This window comes from Haliaeetus albicilla, chromosome 27 (genome assembly GCF_947461875.1).
Source record: "Haliaeetus albicilla chromosome 27, bHalAlb1.1, whole genome shotgun sequence".
Taxonomy (NCBI): domain Eukaryota; kingdom Metazoa; phylum Chordata; class Aves; order Accipitriformes; family Accipitridae; genus Haliaeetus; species Haliaeetus albicilla.
In genome coordinates, this window is record NC_091509.1 from 4,716,201 (window position 1) to 4,737,332 (window position 21,132).

Sequence of the window (21,132 nt, forward strand, 5' to 3'; positions counted from 1 at the left end):
CATTCTTTAAATTTAGCTACATCACTTCTCAAACATTACAAAATGACTATGATTATAAATCTTTCCCACCTAGATGATAGTAGCAGGCTTCATCTTACTTAGCTTTAAGTGTTTAACAGACAGTTATCTAAATCCAAGTTAGCTTTGTGTGCTCTCTTCTGCATCAATAATAATAGAAAAGGTCCTTTTGGGGGAGATTCATCTGTTATCTTCAGACAGCATGAACTTTCTGAACATGTCAACTTCAAATCTTTTAACAAAAGCAAGCCCAGAAGACCAGCTTATGCTGAAACAGCTAATTATTAGATAGCTAAAGCAAGGTGGAGGGTATCTTACCCTTGTTTGCAATGCTCAGAACACTCTTAATGCTTTTACTGGATTAATTCATTTCAGTTCCTTTAGTCTCCCAATAAAAGAGTTTTCATCTCTCAAAAAAGTATTATTTTAGCTCTTCTCTGAAGCTCTGTGCTACGAGTCATCTGTTTATATGTCCCAGAAGCAGACTTGGCTTTTTGGCTAGAGGAACATGCTGGACACTGATATATCTATGGCATGATGGATGCTTTGTTCTTGTCTACAGGTCTCCGATGTACAGTCAAAATTTTAGCATCTGTTGCATCCAAACTGACCAAAACTAGTGGCAACAAAGCATTCACACACAGCTGTTAATAGCATAGGTATTAAGAATTAAGAATCAAGACCTATCAGATTTGGGGGGGGACGGGGGAGCTGTACAAAAGGAGTAGGATCGTAGTTTAAGACAAATCCACCAGGGTATGTGGTAAAGGGGCCCTAGGGTATAAGAAAACAGCCTCTTCAGCTGTAGTTGGTCTTAGTATTGTGGCTTCCTGGTTTTCAGCAATTAATCTCAAAAAGGACAGTGCTCTTTCATACCTTACCATTTATGGTTACAGAAAGCTTCGTAACAAGGGAACTAAGTTAGGAGTTTAGCCACAGCAAAGCAAACTCAGAGAAGTACAGGAAAGGAGAAGGAAAAAAAAAAATCCCTTTCAGCTCTAAGTTCCACTGCTATTACAAATCTGACATGTAACAGAAGTTTTTTCATCCGAGAAAGAACCATTTCATCAAAAAAAGTAAGTATATTTCTAAGCCACTGGTTTTCTTTGGGAGCGTGCAATAGCTTTGGGGTTGAGAAGTACAGTGCTCTCGGAAGCAACAATCTTTCTAAATCTGCAGACCTATGGAAGGCAGGCCAGATAGCCCACATGCTACAGAAAAGTTGTTCTCTCTTTTGTAATTGGATGTAATCTGATAATTCTCCATAATTATTAGCAAAGATAATGGCAATATTTTCACAAATTAGGAGTCTGCAACCCAAATGAGATCATAGCTTTTATTCATTTTAACGGTAAATAGACTTTTACTCTTAGGAGTTTCATGGCTTTGGGTGTTCAGTATTCCTTTAGAGGCTGTGCTTGTCTAGCTCTAAGTTAGAGAGGAACTTGAACTCTTTCAGGCTTCACTGAAATCTACTGTTAATTTGATTCATTCTGTGCAGCCCTGTACTACACATAATGCAAAAGAAGCACCTGAGAAAGATTTCAGAACTGCTGAACTGAGCAAGTAACTCTTCTCCTTTTTTAAGAACCACCAGGTTTAAAAGCTAACTGAATTACTCTTAAACAACTGCATAGGTTTTTAAACAAAAAAGCTAACTTCTCTAATTCACTCTAGTGTCACAGCTAAAGAGTTCATTAATAAAGCAAAATGATACAGCATATTTCATAAAATAAATGTAGTTGTATCATGTTACACAGTCAAAATATTGCTGCTTCAGTTTTCCAAAACAGCTGCATGAGTACACTGCAGAGTCTTCTTTTCTCTGCACATTTCAACTGAGGTTCAGCATCACCTTATTCTGTAAGACACACAGTATTTGTGCTGCCAGATGCACAGAATGCTTTTTAAGTAATTGCTTCTTACCAATTTGCAATGAACACCACCAGTGTTCCCTGGCCCCAGCACCCCTGGCAAAGGCAGACTTGTTACCAGCAAGAAATGCATATAAATGCTAGTGTAGGAAATGGAGGGCAGGGAGAGGGGAAGCAAGTGCCAATGCAAATGTAGTTTTGACTTCAGGCCTGTTGTCCGGGTTGTAAGTGGTGGGGCAGTAGATAAGAAAAGGATGAGGGCAGGATTGAAACAGAAAGAAAGAAGAATCTAAGCAGTGTTGAAATACTCATGGAAACAGGTAGGCAAGTATGAGTGATCAAACTAATTCTACTCAGAGACAGTAGTAAATATGTTAAGCTGTGCAGCTCTGCCACAGTAGCATAACCAGTACAGAGCTCATATTTCTAGATCTAAAAAACTTACAAGTGCCTTCTGGTTCCCCCACAAAGTACTTGGCCAATAAACTGGCAACAAATACTATGCTCCTCTTACTTACCCAGCAAAGCCAGCAATTTTTATGTTGTCCACACAAGGTGTTTTGAGAATAAAACAAGATGACTATCAAGTTGGCACTTGATAGGAGAAAGCAAATGGCTATTTTGTATGCAGAGGCAGTAGGGCCAAAGGGTCCAGGCCTGTTTAAAAACTCATCACTACAGAGATATGGATGACTTGCATCACTCTTCTTGGTGTCATGTAGTATTAGCACTTGATGCTCACCCGAAAGCAATACATAAGTGCTTACTGGAAATTTACCATATGGTGTAGGATAAACCAGCTCAAAAAATTACTAGCTCACTGTTAATATTTATTCCCAACTTAAATTTGAGAGAAGGGTTTAGCACCCTTTCTTCTGCAAGTGAGCAAGATGAATTCATCAGTGCTACTGATGCTGCCATACCCAAGTTAAGAGCAGCGTGGAATAGCTCAAAAGGGAGGTCCCATCCAAACTCACAGAGGTCACAGCACTAGAAACTCTGCAAAAGATGGGGGAGGAGGCGGCAGAGACTTCCTACAGAGTGTCAAACATGTCTACTAATCAAAACAAGGGACTCTATTCCAAACCTGAGCAGATGGCATCCCTAGGATTATCACAAGCAGCTGTCAATGCAGTGATTGTACATTGAAATTGCACAGCTAATGTACTGTATAATTTAACTAGACTGAAGAAGATTAGGGAGAGGGAACATTATGAAAAGATTTGGAGCTTATATTTTCCTAATAATTATGGAGGCACCCCACAATCTTCAGTGCAAAAGATACATTTAGATTTGCTCCTGAAGGCCAGACTAAAAACTACGTCATACACTTCAACATCTTCTAATTCAAATATGCTCAGAGATTTCCTGTGCCAATCAAGTCCTCTGCAGTGCTTCATTTTTCAAAGATTTAATGATTTTGTCAGAGGAAACACCTAATTAGCTCTTTCAATATTCCTCCTAATATACATCGACAGAGCTAGGAGACAAGAAAAGAATTTTTAATCTGAAAAAAAAGTAACCGTTTAAACAATGGGGAAATTCCAAATAAATATGTTTTTCTATATGCATGCAGCATTGCTTTGTCTTGAGAGCCAGAAAATGCAGGATTTGCAGCACAAGAACATAAGAATATTTAAATATGAAAGGAAAAAAATGCATATAGGGATTCCTTCAATAACTTGGGTTTTCTCTTAAATTATTCTGCACATGCATGAAATAGTGTTACAGACTTTTCTGGTCTAATAAATTTTGAAGCATAAAAAAATGCAGCAGGAACTATGTATTTCCGTTTTAGGGACCACATTTACAGCTAAACTGGTGCAGCAATACAACAGTGACGTGAGCACCTCTGATTTACACTGCCTGAAGACCTAGCCAGTTATTTGTTATGTTTATAGAAGCACTCAGTGAGGTATTTTTAGATGAATCTTTCTTGTTAACATTCTCTGCATAATTTATACGTCCTTATTCTCTTTGGGGTGGAGCAGACATCTGAACTGGGGGAGCAGAGGCAAACAGCATCACCTAGCAGCCCATGCAGACAACCAGGGTCAGGCAGCCCATCTGGTGTCAGGATGGGGAACAACACTGCACATCACATTGGGAAAACCTCTTGGCCACTTGTGAAAATTTCTGATTTACACATACAAACTCCTTATGTGTCTTATGAGGTAGTCTGGCAGTTTCAGATGGTTAGGAAGGATAAGCTTACTGGTACTTCTGCTGCATATGTGGCTGACATTCAAGCAGATTCATGGGGCAATTACATTTATTAATTCTTTGGTTAATAGTCCCACAGGTTTTGTTTTCCATGTAACAAGGGGTCTGATTACCCCACTATTTCTCAGCGTAAGTGGGACAGCTATGTAAACATTATGGTTCATCTAAAACTCAAGACATTGACAGCACTAGGCCACTAGAAGTTTTCCACAAGTCATGGTGGCAGTACCAATCTTTCTTTCATTTTCCCACAGAACTAATTAAAGATTAATCATTGTTCCTGTATGCAAGAATTTCTTGCTAACAACTCAGGTTTCCACTTGTCTATCATTAGCTTCCCACTGTGTTATAAGGAACTGCCATTCAAGTACCACATGGTCTCGGGGCCTGTGCTCCAGGACCGATGATGTTCCTTTGTTTCATTTTCCCCTCTGACCAAGCTGCACAATAGGTAAAGGAGAGTCAGTTTAGTGTCAGTTGGTCTTAAGGTGCTATGTTGCACAGTGTTCCAATATTTTAAATATTTTGGAATTCTTTGTTTTTTGAAAATGCTATTTCCATTTTTTTCCCCCACAGAGCTAAAAGAAACGACAGAAGTTTCCAAAGAACAGTCAGTACGGACATTTACCCAAGTCTCCTTGCAGGGTGCATGTGCCTCTGTGCATGGTTATACACAAGTATGCAGGCACAGCGTGAGCATGCTGACAGTGCTTGATGCCACAAGTTCTATTTATAGCCCCACAGACCAAGAAAAGCACAATGCAGCCTTATTTAAGGGCCTTAGCTCACATTCTGTATTAAACTCAAATGCCAGTAAGCAGGTAAAGTTTATCTTCTGGCAATTTCCAGCTTAAGATGCTTCTTACAATGCCAGTGAATTATACGTGATCATCAGAAAAACAATTCCCCTCAAAATGCTGTACACAAAATTCACAGTGGATATTGATGTTTTATTTAAAGTGGAATTAATATGGAACTGGACAAAATTCAGTATTCCAACAACGACTCCTTTTGTTCCTAGGGACACCTCAGAACAGCCCTTCATTTTGATATCATGTACGAGCAACTTCAAAATATATACTTGAAAAATCCTGTAACTAGCCCCAAGTTATGCTAAACGACCAAAGCTGTTTTACTGTCCGTATACGTCTATATTGTAAATAACACTAACATTCAGGTGTTACAGTAGTCTAAAAACAGTAGCATTTCAGTGTTCAAATACCTTTTTCCTTTGATCATTAAACAGTCAAAGTAAAACATGTTTACAAGCGAAAAACAGAACTAATAGGAAAGAAAGTAACATTCAGATTATATTCACATTCTTTCTTTTGAGAGCTGATGGTGTCTTTATCTCATCTTTCACCAAACTCAGTGTTGTTCCCCACCCCCAGTAACGCCACAGCTCTGCCAGCCTGAGGCAGCTGGAGACCGTCTACTCACGGTTAACCTGAAGAGCCTATTTGCTAACTTTTGATATAGTGCAAGAGAAGCACAAGCCAAACTTAAGTCTTGATACTTGCTCCATGGCTTAGCTGAACAGAGGTGGATTCAGGCAGCGACCACACCATCCTGAAGGCCAGCCAGTAAGGATAAATATGAAATAGTTATACGCACCTGAAGCTAAAAACCTGAAAATGCATCAGCTACTGCACAAAGCTGTGCACTTTTGCCTTGCACATGAGAACAGGACTGAAACCTGTTTCGGCATGTACGTAATATATTTTCCCTTTCTCCTTCTGCTCTGCTTTCCTCTCTTCTCCCCCCAAAACCCCACACAAATCTTGCTGGACTTGTCATTTCCCATAACTATGGCTTGTACCATGTTTTCATGAAAAAACAAAACCCCACAAATCTTCAGTTACAGCTGTCAGTGCAACAGATACTGGTGATGGGTTGAACTCTCAGTGGCTGTTATAGCTCATTTACATATTAATTCTATACATCAGTCATAATGATTTAATGGCATATGGATTCACAGCAATTATTTTCAGATTCTCTTTATCAAGCATCAGCAAGATAATTTAAAATGCTATTTGGCAAGGGAGTGGGGGGAATCTGCCTAAGAGTTCCCCTGGTGTTACACCCATACTTCAGAGTTTGCACTGTCCCGCTAGTGCCAGCAGCAGTCCTGACTCCGTGCTTGTGGTAAAATGATAGCAGTTTTAACTGCTGTGTTTTCTAATCCTGTTCCATTAAGTTTGGTGGCATCATACTCCTACTGTCTAGAAAATGCAGCTCTTCTCCACTATTTGATCAGACATCAAGTTTTGAGCATTCCTGAATGGACAGGGCCAAACGACAAACACGCAGAAGTCAGAACCAGGCATCTCAAATGCTAAATTTTTAATTATTTCAGCTCTTTTGAAATAAAATGACCACATTTCAGACTAATCCAGAAGAAAATGCATAATGTAAAAAGGGTTCTACTGTGGGAAGATTTTCCCTTCACGCAGCCTTTACCAATCCACAGCACACTATCTCTTACTTCAGAGAAGCAGCAACGTGAAATAGACTGAATTAAGGCTGGGGACAATCAGGCCTTAACAGAACTCTCCCCAAAAGGAATCAGGTTTTCCTACCCCATCTGCTAGCCTCCCCACATGCACAGTTTTTGAAGTACTCTATGGTAAATATCAGAAAGTAAAAAAGGAGTCTACTGATAACAAAAAGCACAGTAACTTTTTTTTAAATTCTAGTTTTTGCAAAAATGGGACTGTTCCTCCATGGGATACATTATATTCCAGAAACTTGTTACACAACTGCAATACCTGTAACCAATCCTAGTCACGTTTTCCCTGTCCCTTCTGTATTTTATTTTGTACCAGAAAGAGATTGTTCAGATTTCACGACTCTAAATTATGCTGGGAAAAAAGTTGGTGACTGCACAGAAGCGGGGGGAGACAAGAGCCCTGTGCCTGGGACTGGGAATGGTCGCGTGCTCCACAATGATGTACTTCTTCATTGGGATCACCATTGTGCCATTCTACACTAAAAGGTAATAACAGCCATTTGTTTATGAATACAAAGCTATTTCTTTTTCCTGTCTGCATCAAATACAGTTATTAAAACAGTGCCGAAATATATGTTAGTACATTGTACAATAAATAAACAATAAATTCTTATGAGCTCTTCAAGAACGTAAGACAGAATAAAAGAGAAAGAAAAAAGTGAGCCAAGAAGTCATTAGGCATTTACAGGTAAGAAAAAGAAAGAGGGACTGATCATCTTCAGGGCTAGAATGTGAACAGACTAAAACAAAACATTTACTATGAAAACATGTAAAATAAAACCCCACCATGCTTATCAAAGCTTGATAATGGAAAGCTAAGTCTTGCATAAATGGGAAAAAAAAAAAAAAGGTGCTTTTCCATGTGCAGGAGGGTGTGTTGTTTTTAATAAAACTATATAAACTTGAGCAACAGAAGTCATGGTAAAATTGTTCAGTCAAGAATCTGTATCTAACTTCCAAATCAACCATCACAAGAAACTAGCACCTTCAAACAGGCCAGTCTACCACAGCAAATGCTGCAGAATACAATGAATGCTGAAGAAGTTACTATTACCCGCATTTTTATTTCATTTTGCAAGTTCTGCCTCCACGCACAAAATCAATTTGCAAAAAAAACAAACAAGATGAAGAGTGCAGCTCAGTTTTTCATGCTTGAAGATTTTGATAAAGCAAGTACATGCACCTCATTCTTCTTGCTAAGAGCACCTTTAAGCTCAAAAATGTTTAAAAAACATTATCTTTAAAACACAGTAATTCCCATTTGTTTTATTTATTTTCCAGCCTCCTGATTCTATTACAAAAGACATTTGCATGTAAAAAGATCAGTGCAAGAACTAGAGCGAGACTTTTTTTTTTTGCCACCAATGTGTACTACTGTAAGCAAAAGCTTACTATGTTATCAGTAATAAAAGAGTAACTCTTGAGAAACAGGGATAAGTAACAGCAAAAAAATGAACTTTTGCCAGCCAAAATCCTGCTACTTATTCATGCAAAAGGTCCATGTAATAAAGAAAAGGAGAAGGGGGGGGAAACATGGGAACTCATCTGAGTTCTGAGGATTACTGAATGAAATTAGTCAAAATATTTCTGAGACATCAAGTGTACTGCACTTCCAAATACTTACTACCAAACATTAAAATCCATAGCAATTTTTGTTTCTTGAATAACACTCACAGCTGATTACAGACGGGGTTAGAATCTAACTTCAAACCACAGAATGTGTAACAAACAACAGCAACAACAACAACAAAATGCTTTCCTGCACTGCTTTGCTACGGCAGCCCTTCTTCAGGTGCAGCCATTGATCAGGGTGGGCAAAGTTCACCGCACCAGGATCAAGCAGCCGTGAACTCCACCCATGCCACCATTTAGAGCTGGCACACACAGATGCATCTCCAGCATGCAACTCGTAACAGATATTGCTAACACTTAAAAGCAATACCTTTTGTTTTGGTTTTGTAGTGTCTGGACAACAGAAACTGTGTGCAAGGTACTCAAAGCCAACATCATGGACAAAGTTCTCTGCCCAAACAGTGAAGGCTCAGAGGATGAGGATATCTTTCCTTATCCCTGTCTACAGGTGTGGGTTAATCTGACAGCCTCAGGACAAGAGGTTATGCTGTATCAGACTGAAGATACACTGGAAAGAAATCCTAAGGTACTTGCAACACAGATTGAATAATCACTGTCTGCTGTTATCTAGCTAGCACCTTTGAGGAGAAGGGGTGACTGTTTTTAAACCAAGCAACAGAGTAAGAGTAGGCATTGTTCATCTTTTACATGTTGATGTCTGTGCTTAGACCAAGGCATTTTTAAAATATTCCAGAAATTACACAGTTCTGGATTTTGTTTTAAACATTACATCAAACATTAATACTTGTTAAGGAATTATACCAACTAAACATGAATATTTAACATTTATGAATACTTAAAAATATGTAAGTCTCCGAGTTGAAGACCAATAGTATGAAATAGTTGATAAACTGTGGTTTGCTCAGTTGCTTGTTAAGTTATCTCAGGAGAGACCCGAAGTTAAAAACTGTCCAAAGCAAGACCACAAATCCCAATTTTAGTTTCATTTTTGGTGTGTGATATGAAGCAGGGAAGAAACAAAGCAGAGAAGGGGGGAATGAGGGTGCTGTTGGGAACATGATGCATATGTTAGACAGAAAGGAGAAACAAATCAGTTATTTTGGACAATGACCACCCAGAAAACTCATTTGTCTTTGGTTTGGTCTGCAACAGTCTCTGGCCAGCATGGCAGCAGAAACCTGGACTCACAGAGAAGGCAGTGGCACTGTAGGAAGCACCTGTTTAATGCAGAGATGCTGGGTATGGTGGTAGAGGTACCTTGGTCGGTTGTACGTTGGATGTCTTCCCCAGAGGATGAGTGCAGACCACAGATGGGACAGAAATGTGGCTGCACAGTATTCATTTGGCTTTAGAGGTGTGTGAAAGATTAGGGAAGGGGAAAAAGTAGGTTGTTATCCTTTTGTTCCTGCCATTGTTTCTGCTTGGGAATCAGCAAAAAGTTCAATATTTTTAGGCTTGCTCCCCCACAACCAGAAGTGCTCCTATAGGTACACTGTCCCAGGGAAGGTCAGGTTCAGTTCAGTTCCAAAACCACAAGTATTTCAGAGGCCTTATTCCAGCTCAACACTCTCTAAGGGGACATAAAGTGAAATTCAGATCTTGGATGCCCAAGACTGAAGCACTTTCAGAATCCAAACCAAACATGCTCAGACTACAAGTGCTCATCTTCTTAAAGAAATTATATAGATTAGCGTTTCACACATGCAAACCTGATAGCATAAAACACTTTGGCTGAAGAGAATTTTGCTAGCCAATACCTATCTTTATAGTGACTATCTCAGGGAAAGCTACATACTATGAAGTAGCAAAGCAGAAATTATCCACTGTAGACTGAAACAAGAGTCTCGTTCACTGCAAGAAGAGGTGATTTGCTGATTTCCTACCTACTGTTTGCATTACTGCAAGTATTAGCCTTCAGGTCAGGAACCATCCCCTTTCTGCCTTGGCCAGTTTCCAGCTTAAGATACCTAGGCATTATCATGTATGCAAAATAATATTGCAGAAAAGAAACTTAACAGCAACAACAACAACGAGTGCTTTAAAGTCTAATAGTATTTCCACTGAAGACTAAATAACTTTGCATTATTAGTTCAGGTCAAAATAGTTCTGTGTTATGAGGACAAGTGGGAAGCCTCCAACAGCCATGCTTTCCTCTTATTTTTCTGCTAGTTACAATAAGATGTGCACAGTGAAGCAACTTCTTTTTCCTGCACACCGACAAGCCAGTTGTGAATTTCTGCACAACTAACATATTTCTGCTGTGCTGGTGCCTAGAAGCTCTGTTAGGAATCCAAGCTTGGCACTGTAATAATAAAGTCAGTCTCAAAGACTGCATTTTATTTTGAGCACATATGTATTATTGGTTTCCAACATTACTCCAATCTGTAAATATGCAGACTGGGGGCATAGACACACTGACAGAAACAGGGAAGCATGGCAAACGGATTGTGGACATAAGGAAACCAAGGCGATCTCCAGGGATGCTACCCAAACTACTGAAGTTTTCGTCAGTACTAGCATGTTTGTTTTATTCAAACTGACTTAACTACAAACTTTGTATCAGAGTATCCATTATAATGAATCTCCTTGATTTTTTTATTCCAGTGCTCATATGTCCCAGGCAAGTCGGAGAACTCTAAAGAAGTTAAAGCACGAATAGAAACAATTGCAAGCAATTTCAAAAAATACCAGACTTTCCCATGCTACTACGACCCAGGAGGAACGCAGACCAATGTCATTTTAAGCAGACTTTATCCCCCGAAAGGCCTCCTCTTTGCTTTCCTTTGGCCTACACTCATGTTTACTGGTGGATGTCTGATTATTGTTCTGGTAAAAATTAGTCAGTATGTTTCCGTTCTTTCCGCTTGGCAGTAGAAAATAAGTATCTGTCTAGCTTAGATTGTTGCAAGATATTAAAGGGCCTTTTTTCTGCCTGTCATTATCTGCATTTTGTGACTTTTAATATACCAGGTGTGAATCTAAGGGCAGGCATTCCAGAAAATTGAATGGCACCCACTATGGATGACAATCCATTACATGAGGACAAAATATACAGTTGATTCTCAGGAATGCCTGAAAATACCTCGTAAGAACACAGACTGAGTTACTATCTATTGTTTCCTTGGGCTTTCTGAGGTACAGTTGCTTTACAGAGCTACAATTCAAGTTTACTGCTAAACTCTGGTTCCATATTTTAGACAGGGTCCTAATTTTCTGTCTGGTTGAGATCAGTTGCTGCCAGAACCATATACATCATTACTGGCAGACACAACCTTTAAATACTTCATTAACAATACAGTATGTATTCATGGCATACTCATCTGTCAAGAAAAGTTTTTTTATGGTCCAAAGAGGTATTAGTTATCATGGATCTCTCTGCTTTTGGGAAAGGGGAGGGGGAAAAACACTCAAAACCAAAATACACTCACACAGATATTACAAAGTTTGTACTCCAAACATCTAACACCAACTGTATATAATGAAATATATGCATAAAACATAGGGTACAGTAAAGAAACTTATATTAGAAGTAAGTTTTGTATTTAACTCAAATCTTAGCCTTGTTTTACTTGCAAACAAGTATACTAAAGAAAGGCTACCTCCCTGCTATTTGCATATATTGTAAAATGTTAAGGAACAGAAGTCATGATATAAAGAGCATGATTATGTAGTAGAAAACATCCATGATGTCTTACTAAATACAGTAATCTAACATAACCACAGAAGTTTGCATGCTTAGCACAAAGATATTTCACAATAGAGACATGTTTGTTTCTAGCACCAAGAGTCTTAGGAAAGCTCTGATGCACATATAGACACATTTTCGATTGTCTGAAAAGAACTCTGTTTCTCAGCCAATTTGCAAATTGCTACTGGACACAGGAGGAACACAAGATACTCCTGCATGCTGTATTTGACTGGTACTTGGCACACAACTAGTACAAGCTTTTTCATCACACAGCTGATGAACCACTTAGTAGCTATCATTCACAGGAAAATTTCAGGGCTTAGACACAAATTTAAATTCATTAAACTGTAGCGGAAAAAAGTTATTCTCATTAATGTGCTATAATTCTCTACTGTTTATTGTAAGAAAGAGGAAGGCTGAAATATTAACCTGTTTATGTGCATTTTCCAACATTACTAATGGAATAGTGTCAGAGTTTGCTTTTCATCACAATCAGCAAATTGAAATTAAACCAGGATAGTACAAAATAGCAGTTATTAATATCATTAACGCTTGTTCAACATGCAAAATCTAGATGTTATCTATTAGAAATCTACAAGAGGAAAAAGACCTGCTCTAGTGCTTAAGATTCAGACAGTGTAAGTGGGGCTGTTAAAAGAAAAAAAAAGGCAAAACCCCAAAATAAATATAGGAGGAGAAAAGAGATAAGTATTTACATCTTTATAGAACACCTTCACGAACGGCATCTGAAACTGTGTGTATATATGATTCTAATCTTTCTCATTCAGGAAAATGAAAGTGCAGCAGGCACAAGTACAGGCGTTTTGGATGACCAAAAGCATTTGCCAATGGCATGGGAAGGGGAAGAGATACTGTTCTGTTGGTTCACCAAAAGCTGAGGGGAGAATATGGTAAATGCTTAAAAATATAGTCATCAGACAGGGAGGATACCTGTTGAAGCTAATGAACTGTACTAGTACCAAAGGAGATCAACAAGCTAGCTGTAAATAGACCGGTTTACGTAATAGGCTCTTTCAAAGCTTTACTCCAAATTTTACGTTTCAGGAGTTTAAAAAGAGTCTGCAGTTTGCAAACTATAACTTGCTCATGACTACTTTACACTCAGTCCAGCACATTAGTACCCTCGCCACCTTGCTCCCCTCTCAGCTCAGCAGAAATGAATGAAGGTTGGATGTTGCTATTCCTTCTAGTGGTAGTCCCCATTGCCCCACTTACTCATGAGTCAGTAACTTATCTCTGAAGAGCAGAAGCTCTTGATCTTGCTGAGCTCAGTACTCAGCATAAAGCATGAGGACCAGGAGCTCCCGCTTCCAGCTTCCAACTCCCACCTTGGCTTCCGAGACCACCCCCTAAAGCCACATCCTCCTCACCTCCCTGCTCATAGTTATCCCTGATACCAGTAGATGAACATTTATTCAGAGTATAAGCTGTCTCTCCAGATTTACCTCTACCAAAAATAAAGCCAGTTGATTTTAGATGAAAACAGTTATTTCCCTCCAACATCTACACATTGCAACTACATGAAGAAAAACCCTACACAAATTTTGTTCTCCAATAAAGTAATATTTCCTATTTGGGCAGGAGATATTCCAAGTGAAAACAGCTGGTGTAGGGAAAAAAAACACAGAAAAAGTTTGGAAACGCCATCGTTTTGGACTCTCACCAAACAGCTTCCTCTCTTGCCCAAATGAAACAAGAGGATTTAAATGCAAAAAGCCAAGTATTCTAATGTAGAAAACAAACACTAAATGTACAGGCACCACAGAACTCCGTTCTTGTTTTTCAGTCATGCTTTGGCCATGCATACAGTGCTGGTTACTTTCTACATTTCTGAGAATTTAAAATCATAGATACTCTTTTTTCTTCACACTTTCAATTTCTCTTAAAGTCTGAACTAAGTGTTTTAGCAGTGTGCCAGGTTGCTGAATTACTCTTGAGCTTTTGTAAACATTTTTCTATTCTTCTTCCATCTGCAAAAGTTATAATTCACTAGAGAGTGAAGTTTTAATAACAGCCTCTATGCTTCTTACAGCAGCACACAAGGAAGCCACATAGCCTTTAGGGGGTTTTATTTGGTTGGGATTTTTTTAATATTACTGGATTATACCATCAAGTCTACAATAAATCTGATAAATAAAATGCTATTTTTCTGAGATCCAGCAAAACGCTTCCTATGAGAAGTGCTTCAATACAAGCAGTAGCCATTGTAGTGACAGATGTACACAACTCGCTTTCTCAAGGCAGAGGAGATGATCAAGGTATATATTGGAGCATTAAAACTCCTGCCAGGGGAAGAGAAGTAGCAGTACCAGCAGCTGGAGATGAAATTCATACCTGAAATCTGTTTGACTATACATAGCTTACACCAACGTTGATGCTTAGACTACAGTAATAGTGCTTGAGTCGACTGGAACATGCAAGGAACACAGGAAGAATGGGAATAGATTTTAGACCCTGATGAATACTTCAGTTGTGCAGGCCCTTTATATGTCTATATGAATAATATTGTTTTGCTGAAACTATTAGAACTCCTATTTTTCAAGTGCTGGGCACAGACTGTTAGGAGTAGTTTTTCTTCTTGATGCCAAATAAGGTTTGGACATGGTGATTCTACTGTTGGAAGATGGAAAAGAACAACAGCTCCACCACTATACTTGAAGGAATTAGCATTTCTCCTAGGGAAAAAAACCCCAAACAACAAACAACCAATTGCAAAAGGTTGTAAACTGAAGCTTATGCAATAAATGGAAAACTGTTTTTCTGGATTATGTAGATTCAGCTTTCAACCGCTATTAATAAGATCACCCTTCTCCAACTTCGATGAGGTAGCAACAATGGCAGCTTAAGAGGAACCTATGGGATACTGAATTGCCAGGAAGACACCTCTGAGTCACCAGCATGTTCTTAATGTACATAAACAATAGCATGTACCTTCTGGCTACCTCTGACAATTTTGATTTAAGATGTGGCAGTCTGGGGAAGTTCCCACTGACTGGAAAAGGGGAAACATAACCTCCATTTTTAAAAAGGGGAAAAAAGGAAGACACGGGGAACTACAGGCCAGTCAGTCTCACCTCCGTGACCAACAAGATAATGGAGCACACCCTCCTGGAAACTATGCTAAGGCACATGGAAAACAAAGAGGTGACTGGTGACAGCCAACATGGCTTCAACTAAGTGCAAATCGTGCCTGACAAATTTGGTGGCCTTTTACAATGGGGTTACAGCATTGGTGGATAAGGGAAGAGCAACTGACATCATCTACCTGGACTTGTGCAGAGCATTTGACACTGTCCCACATGGCATCCTTGTCTCTAAATTGGAAAGACATGGATTTGACAGATGGACCACTCAGTGGATAAGGAATTGTCTGGATGGTCACACTCAAAAGTTTTGTGGTCAACAGCTCAATGTCTGAGTGGAGACCAGTGATGAGCGGCATTCCTCAGTGGTATTGGGACTGGCACTGTTCAACACCTTTGTCGGCGACATGGACAGTGGGATTGAGTGCACCCTCAGCAAGTTTGCTGACAACACCAAGCTGTGTGGTGCTTTTGACACGCTGGAGGGAAGGGATGCCATCCAGAGGGACCTTGATAGGCTTGAGAGGTGGGCCTGTGTGAAGCTCATGAAGTTCAACAAGGCCAAATGCAAGGTCCTGCACATGGGTTGGGGCAACTCCAAGCACAAATATGGGCTGGACAATGAGTGGACTGAGAGCAGCCCTGAGAAGAAGGGCTTGGGGGTGTTGGTTGACAAGAAGCTCAGCATGACCCGGCAATGAACATTTTGCAGCCCAGAAAGCCAACCCTATCCTGGGCTGCATCAGAGGAAGTGTGGCCAGCAGGTCAAGGGAGGTGATTCTCCCATTCTGCTCTGCCCTTGTGAGACCCCACCTGGAGTACTGTGTTCAGCTCTGGGGGCCCCCAACATAAGAAGGACATGGACCTGTTGGAGCAAGGCCAGAGGAGGGCCACGAAGATGATCAGAGGGCTGGAGCACCTTTCCTGTGAAGACAGGCTGCAAGAGTTGGGGTTGTTCAGCCTGGAGAAGAGAAGGCTCCAGGGAGACTTTATAGGAGCCTTCCAGTACCTAAAGGGGCACCTACAATAAAGCTGGAGAGGGATTTTTACAAGGGTATGTAGTGATAAGAAGGGATAATGGCTTTAAACTGCAAGAGTGTAGATTTAGGTTAGATGTAAGTAAGAAGTTCCTTACTATGAGGGTGGTGAGGCACTGGAACAGGTTGCCCAGAGAAGCTGTGGATGCCCCATCCCTGGAAGCGTTCAAGGCCAGGTTGGATGGGGTTTGAGCAACCTGGTCTAGTGGAACACGTCCCTAACCCATGGCAGGGGGGTTGGAACTAGATGATCTTTGAGGTCCCTTCCAACCCAAACCATTCTATGATTGTATGATCCTGCTAACTGGTGCTATTTTTATTACCTGATCCTCAAAGCAGCAACAGGGCAGTTAATATAGAAAAGACTCTGGTCCCCAAAGATTCCTCACTCATTGCATAAACCCAGTGCACTTGACAACAAAATACCTTCCAACCGAGTAACTGGTACTTTGTTCTTAGGTTTTTTTTTGGGGGGGGGGGTGTTTGTTTATTTTTAATACGGAAACGAGGAAAAACTTAACAAAACCAATTTGGGGTCTCTAGACTATTGACTATTCAGAAGCTATACAAACCAATTCAGATATTTTACTTTTGGCAATTTCCATAACAGAAAAAATAGCATTTAGGGTTAACTGGATGACTCCAAATTTACAAGCTGGCTTAAAGTTGGAAAAGATTTTAATACAGGAAAAATTGTAAGTTTTGATTGGAGGTGGTTGTCCTTCATTCACAATAAAAAGGGTTGGTGGCTGGCACAAAGGGTGTAGGCCAGCCATATGAACCCTATGTAAGAAACAAGTCTGGTGTATAAGCACTTAGCTGTTCTTGGTTAGAAGACAACATTGGGAATCACTTCGGAAGTTCCTCAGAAGCTTGAGGGCACAAGGGGAATTTCAGAGGATCTGCAAAAGAAACTGCAGTTTTCTTTTTCCCCCATAAAGTATTTGTAAACAGTAAAAATGCTAAGAATGCAGGTAGGTGTTTTTGTTGTTTAGTTCTCCTGGAGCAAGTTTTCTTTTACTCTGCTGCTATAAGACTTAAGTGTCAGCTTTGATAAATATAAGTTATATTGGGGAGCAGCAATATTAGATGTTTTTCTCCTTGTTGACCCCTATTCTCCACACTCTCAAGAGTGGTAACAGAAAGGAAAAAGATAGCAAAGATCAGACAGAGGTGGCTATACTCAACTTCCATGTAAAATAGTCAGTGAAATACAGATTAAAGAAAGTGTCTATTTATTATTATGCTCCATGAGAAGGAATAGCAACACCTTGTCAAAGTTGAAGGACTGACAAGCTGTTCTTTCAAAACTTCCTAAAAATATCTATGACTCAAATAAATACAAGTAGCCTCATTACACTCTATGCTTCTTTTCCTAGAAGTGTTACCGTAAGTCGGTACTTCAGAAACTCTCTAAGACTCGATTTTGGAGTTTTAGAAAGCAGGCATTCTTTATTGCAGTGCTGGATGCACGGGGGATCATTCCGCCTATTGTGCATACCAATTCTTTCAACAGTTGAGATAATATACAAAATGGATATACGTATCCATGATTTTTCCTGTAAATAATTAACATATTCATCTGAATTCCAGGAACTCATTAATATATGTAAATGTCCTTGGCGCAGGTGAACTTGAGATCTTTGGTGGTCTTCAGGGGTCCTCTGGTGGTCTTTGACAGTCTTCCTCACTTTTCTGCTAGTTGACCCTTTTCTAGTGATTCTGCGCAGTGGGACACTTTACATGTTTGATACAACTTATCCTAAAGAATGTTCGTTAGTAACTCTACTATCTATCTTTTCTTGATTTACATTCTTTTATCACAAACCATATTGACACTCTAAGCTAAGTTATCTGAAAAGGGCCTAAGGTCTCTATCTTCTCAGGTAATTTGCAAGGTTGGCCAGAAGTAATTTTCTCTGATATCGTATACATTTTGCAACATACAGGATTTATTATCCACCACTAGTCAGTATAACAAAGCCACTGCGTTCTTTTCTTAACACAAGATGTAAAACATCTTGTATCAGAAGTGTCATATGACATTTGCACAGAAATTAAGCTGTCATATGGGTAAAAACACTCACACACTGCCGTACTCAAACCAACACAGTAATGTTCCCTTTTTCATTTGATCACATACCTCTGTCTACAATAAATCCAAAAATCTCATGTTATCTTTGCTAGATACGCATTACTGTAATTGCCTTATATAGGAAAACCAACTTTTTGATGTACTTTCTACTTTTTACCTCTTATAATTCCAGGCAGATTTTCAGAAAGTCTCAGCATGCTAAACAAGTTATTCTGCATTCAGCACCAAGAGCAAGTAAGGAAAGCACCTGAAAATACTTCAACTTCAGCAAAAAGATAACACAAAATTAATATTACAGATGGGGGGGGGGAGGGACAGGGGAGAGAGTTGTTTGTGAGGCTCCATCTCTTCAGTAAAGTATTTGTACCACACCTGGAACAAGACAACCTGAATGAAGTAAATTTAGTCACTTTAGTTTAGTAAATTTAGGACTGTTTAGTCCAATCAAACTCAAGGCCATTCTTATATAAATTCTTTGAATAGTCTTTAAATAATTTCATTCATATGCTTTAAAGGCTAACGAGACAGTACAATGTATTAAAGAGGTGTTTCCAAAAAAAGCTCAAAGATAGAGGTTGAGCAAAAGAACATGTTTGATGCACCTATTGGTTTATAGTTTGCTAAAGCACTACATAATTTTCTCTCTGCTGGAACATTACAAATAAGCATGTCCAATGTTTTGAAAAGTAAATAAAGAAAGAAATCTTGACTTCTTTTTAGACACTACTCTTGATAATTACGTGACCCCCTAAGTCAACAGGGCTGTCAGCCTCAGCAGCCTGAAACCATAGGACCAGACTTTAAGCTGAGTCTACAGAAAATAACTACCACCTCTTGGCTCATGAAATAGTGGCAATGAACAAATGCCTCCAATTAGTTATTCTTATGCTATGTAGATTGACAGAAAGATGATGATTGAACAGGCCACAAATTGCCCTCTGATATGTGGGGAGGAAATCCCCACAACCATGGCTGAATCTTGAATACCCAGAATAAAGTGAAGACTGTGCCTACTGCAGCCTATAAAATACACAGCTAGGATGAAACAGATAAACAATGCAAGTAAATAAACTATCTGGCCTGTCTAGAGTTTTGGCACCACAGTTTTTGCCATTACTGCACTTTTTTTTTTTTTAAAAAGAATATATTAAACTTGTTACATAGAGGTACTGTTGTCTGAGTAAATGTTTGCTGCCTTTACTTAAATACTGTCATTTTTTCCTGTGATCCTGAAACCAGTGACAGGAGTAGGGGAACCAACATCCTTTTATCCATACCTGTCAATGGTTAGAAAACCAGGGAGTTACAAGTGCAAAACCTAGATGCTTGGCTAACCAAGGGAGACTTGAACTCCTAAAGGTGAGAGAGAATTTATGTGATTAACTGCTGACACAGAAATCACAGCAACAGCTGGACAAGATTACTCTTTCTCCAGCTCTGACCTTATCACATAAAACTTTTTGCCTTGGACTTCACATGAAAGAATAGCTAGCCCTTTAAAGGAATACTTGCGTGGTTGTTTCGGAGGGTTTTGGTTTGGTTTTTTAAGCCTTCCACAAATGCACGTTTATCAGACAGATTGTGACAACAAAAATGAAACCTGTATGATAAATTCTGTATCAAGCAATTCATTCAAAATACAGCACTGGGGCAGCTGCATAAAGATATACATTAACAGAAACTTTAAAACAGCTTATAAAAGTTTTAGTCTGCCTTTCCACAGATAAAAATTTGAAAAGTCTCCATTGTTCCTTTTATAGCTACTGATGTTCCCGTCTATAGCCACTGAAATGGTTCTTCATGCCTCACTAGTGGTTCTTCATGCCTCACTAGTGGACAGGAAATAATTCATTGCCGTCTTAACTGCTTTCAGTAGAGCAATGAAATAGCACCAATGAATAGAACTTTTAAAGGTGTTAAAATATGGTACAATCAATCAAATTACCTGAACTTGAATTACGTATCATTTAGTCTTCAGAAGTAGCATGTTAATGTGGAGACTCAACATACTACAAGCAAATCCAAATACAACCCCACACCTCAAGAAAAGAATTTGTGGTTCTTTACAGTCAGGTAAAAGCACTATCTATTGTTTGATTCTTGCCCAAAAAACTCCATACAAGCAAATAATTTAAACTGGAAGAATCAAGTCATCCTGGCAGGACTGAGGTTATAGACCTACGCTGTCATGCCCTGCCTGCATCCATAGAACATTCTCACCTTCCTAATATTCTTGCAATGTACTTTGGGGCAGATTATCTGGCCTGAGAACAAGACAAAATTGCCCAACCAACTGTAATGGTTCCTGGCAATTTCTATTCTGTAAAGTTGTAACAGTGCTGCACTCAGGACTCTTTTCCAGAGCAGCAGAATACGCTGTCAACGTTCCTCAAGTAAACACTCAGTGCAAGCTTCGGAACCGATTTATACAGGGTGGCTTTATTCCCCTCAAAATGGCCTAGGGATCACTTGTGCATTTTCTGAATAAATACAGTTCTTTAAGCGTGCCCTACTGCCTGCGCTTTAAGCACTGGACCTCTTGGGTTTGGTCTTAGTGTAGCAATGTATATTAAAAGATTGGGTCTGCCATTGGAGATGAGAAAAGCGAAGTGAATTTTTTGCTCAGATGTGAGCCACATATGGAAGCTGTTCAATGCTGTGGCTCAGCCTGCAGCATTCTGAGCACCAGCTCAGGAAAAGCCTTCCCTTGTACAACACGGTGATGAGAAGCGTCAACTGTGCTGTTACTGCTGATTTCAGCAGAAGCGTCAAGTGTTTAGTTGACTCATAGCTGACTCATTGACTCAGTGGCAGTTTCAGCCCAGGGCTGCTGAGTGACACCTCATTTTTACCACAGGTCAAGAAGGCATTGAATGCAAACGATCAAATTCCAGCCTTTGTCACATCTGCCTCCCAGAAGTCATGTACTAAACTGGGTTCAGAAAAAAATCACAAAACTATTTGGTCTTTTTAATAGCTAAAACATCAGTT

General features: G+C 39.5%; 2 protein-coding genes across 3 annotated transcripts in view; one reads left to right on the plus strand and one right to left on the minus strand.

Annotated features, from left to right (window-relative positions):
* The window catches only part of KCNIP1 (potassium voltage-gated channel interacting protein 1), a 463,655-nt gene that overhangs the window by 413,846 nt on the left and 28,677 nt on the right, over positions 1–21,132 (minus strand). The window lies entirely within an intron of this gene.
* Positions 815–11,155, plus strand: KCNMB1 (potassium calcium-activated channel subfamily M regulatory beta subunit 1). Of its 2 annotated transcripts, none has more exons than XM_069772316.1 (4): positions 815–1,094; positions 6,941–7,110; positions 8,587–8,782; positions 10,822–11,155. In XM_069772316.1, the coding sequence occupies exons 2-4, from the start codon at positions 6,974–6,976 to the stop codon at positions 11,089–11,091; spliced, it is 603 nt and encodes a 200-aa protein (XP_069628417.1). In that variant the 5' UTR covers positions 815–1,094; positions 6,941–6,973; the 3' UTR covers positions 11,092–11,155. The 2 variants fall into 2 exon arrangements, with proteins under 2 accessions (XP_069628417.1, XP_069628418.1); XM_069772317.1 differs by having other exon boundaries at positions 6,947–7,110.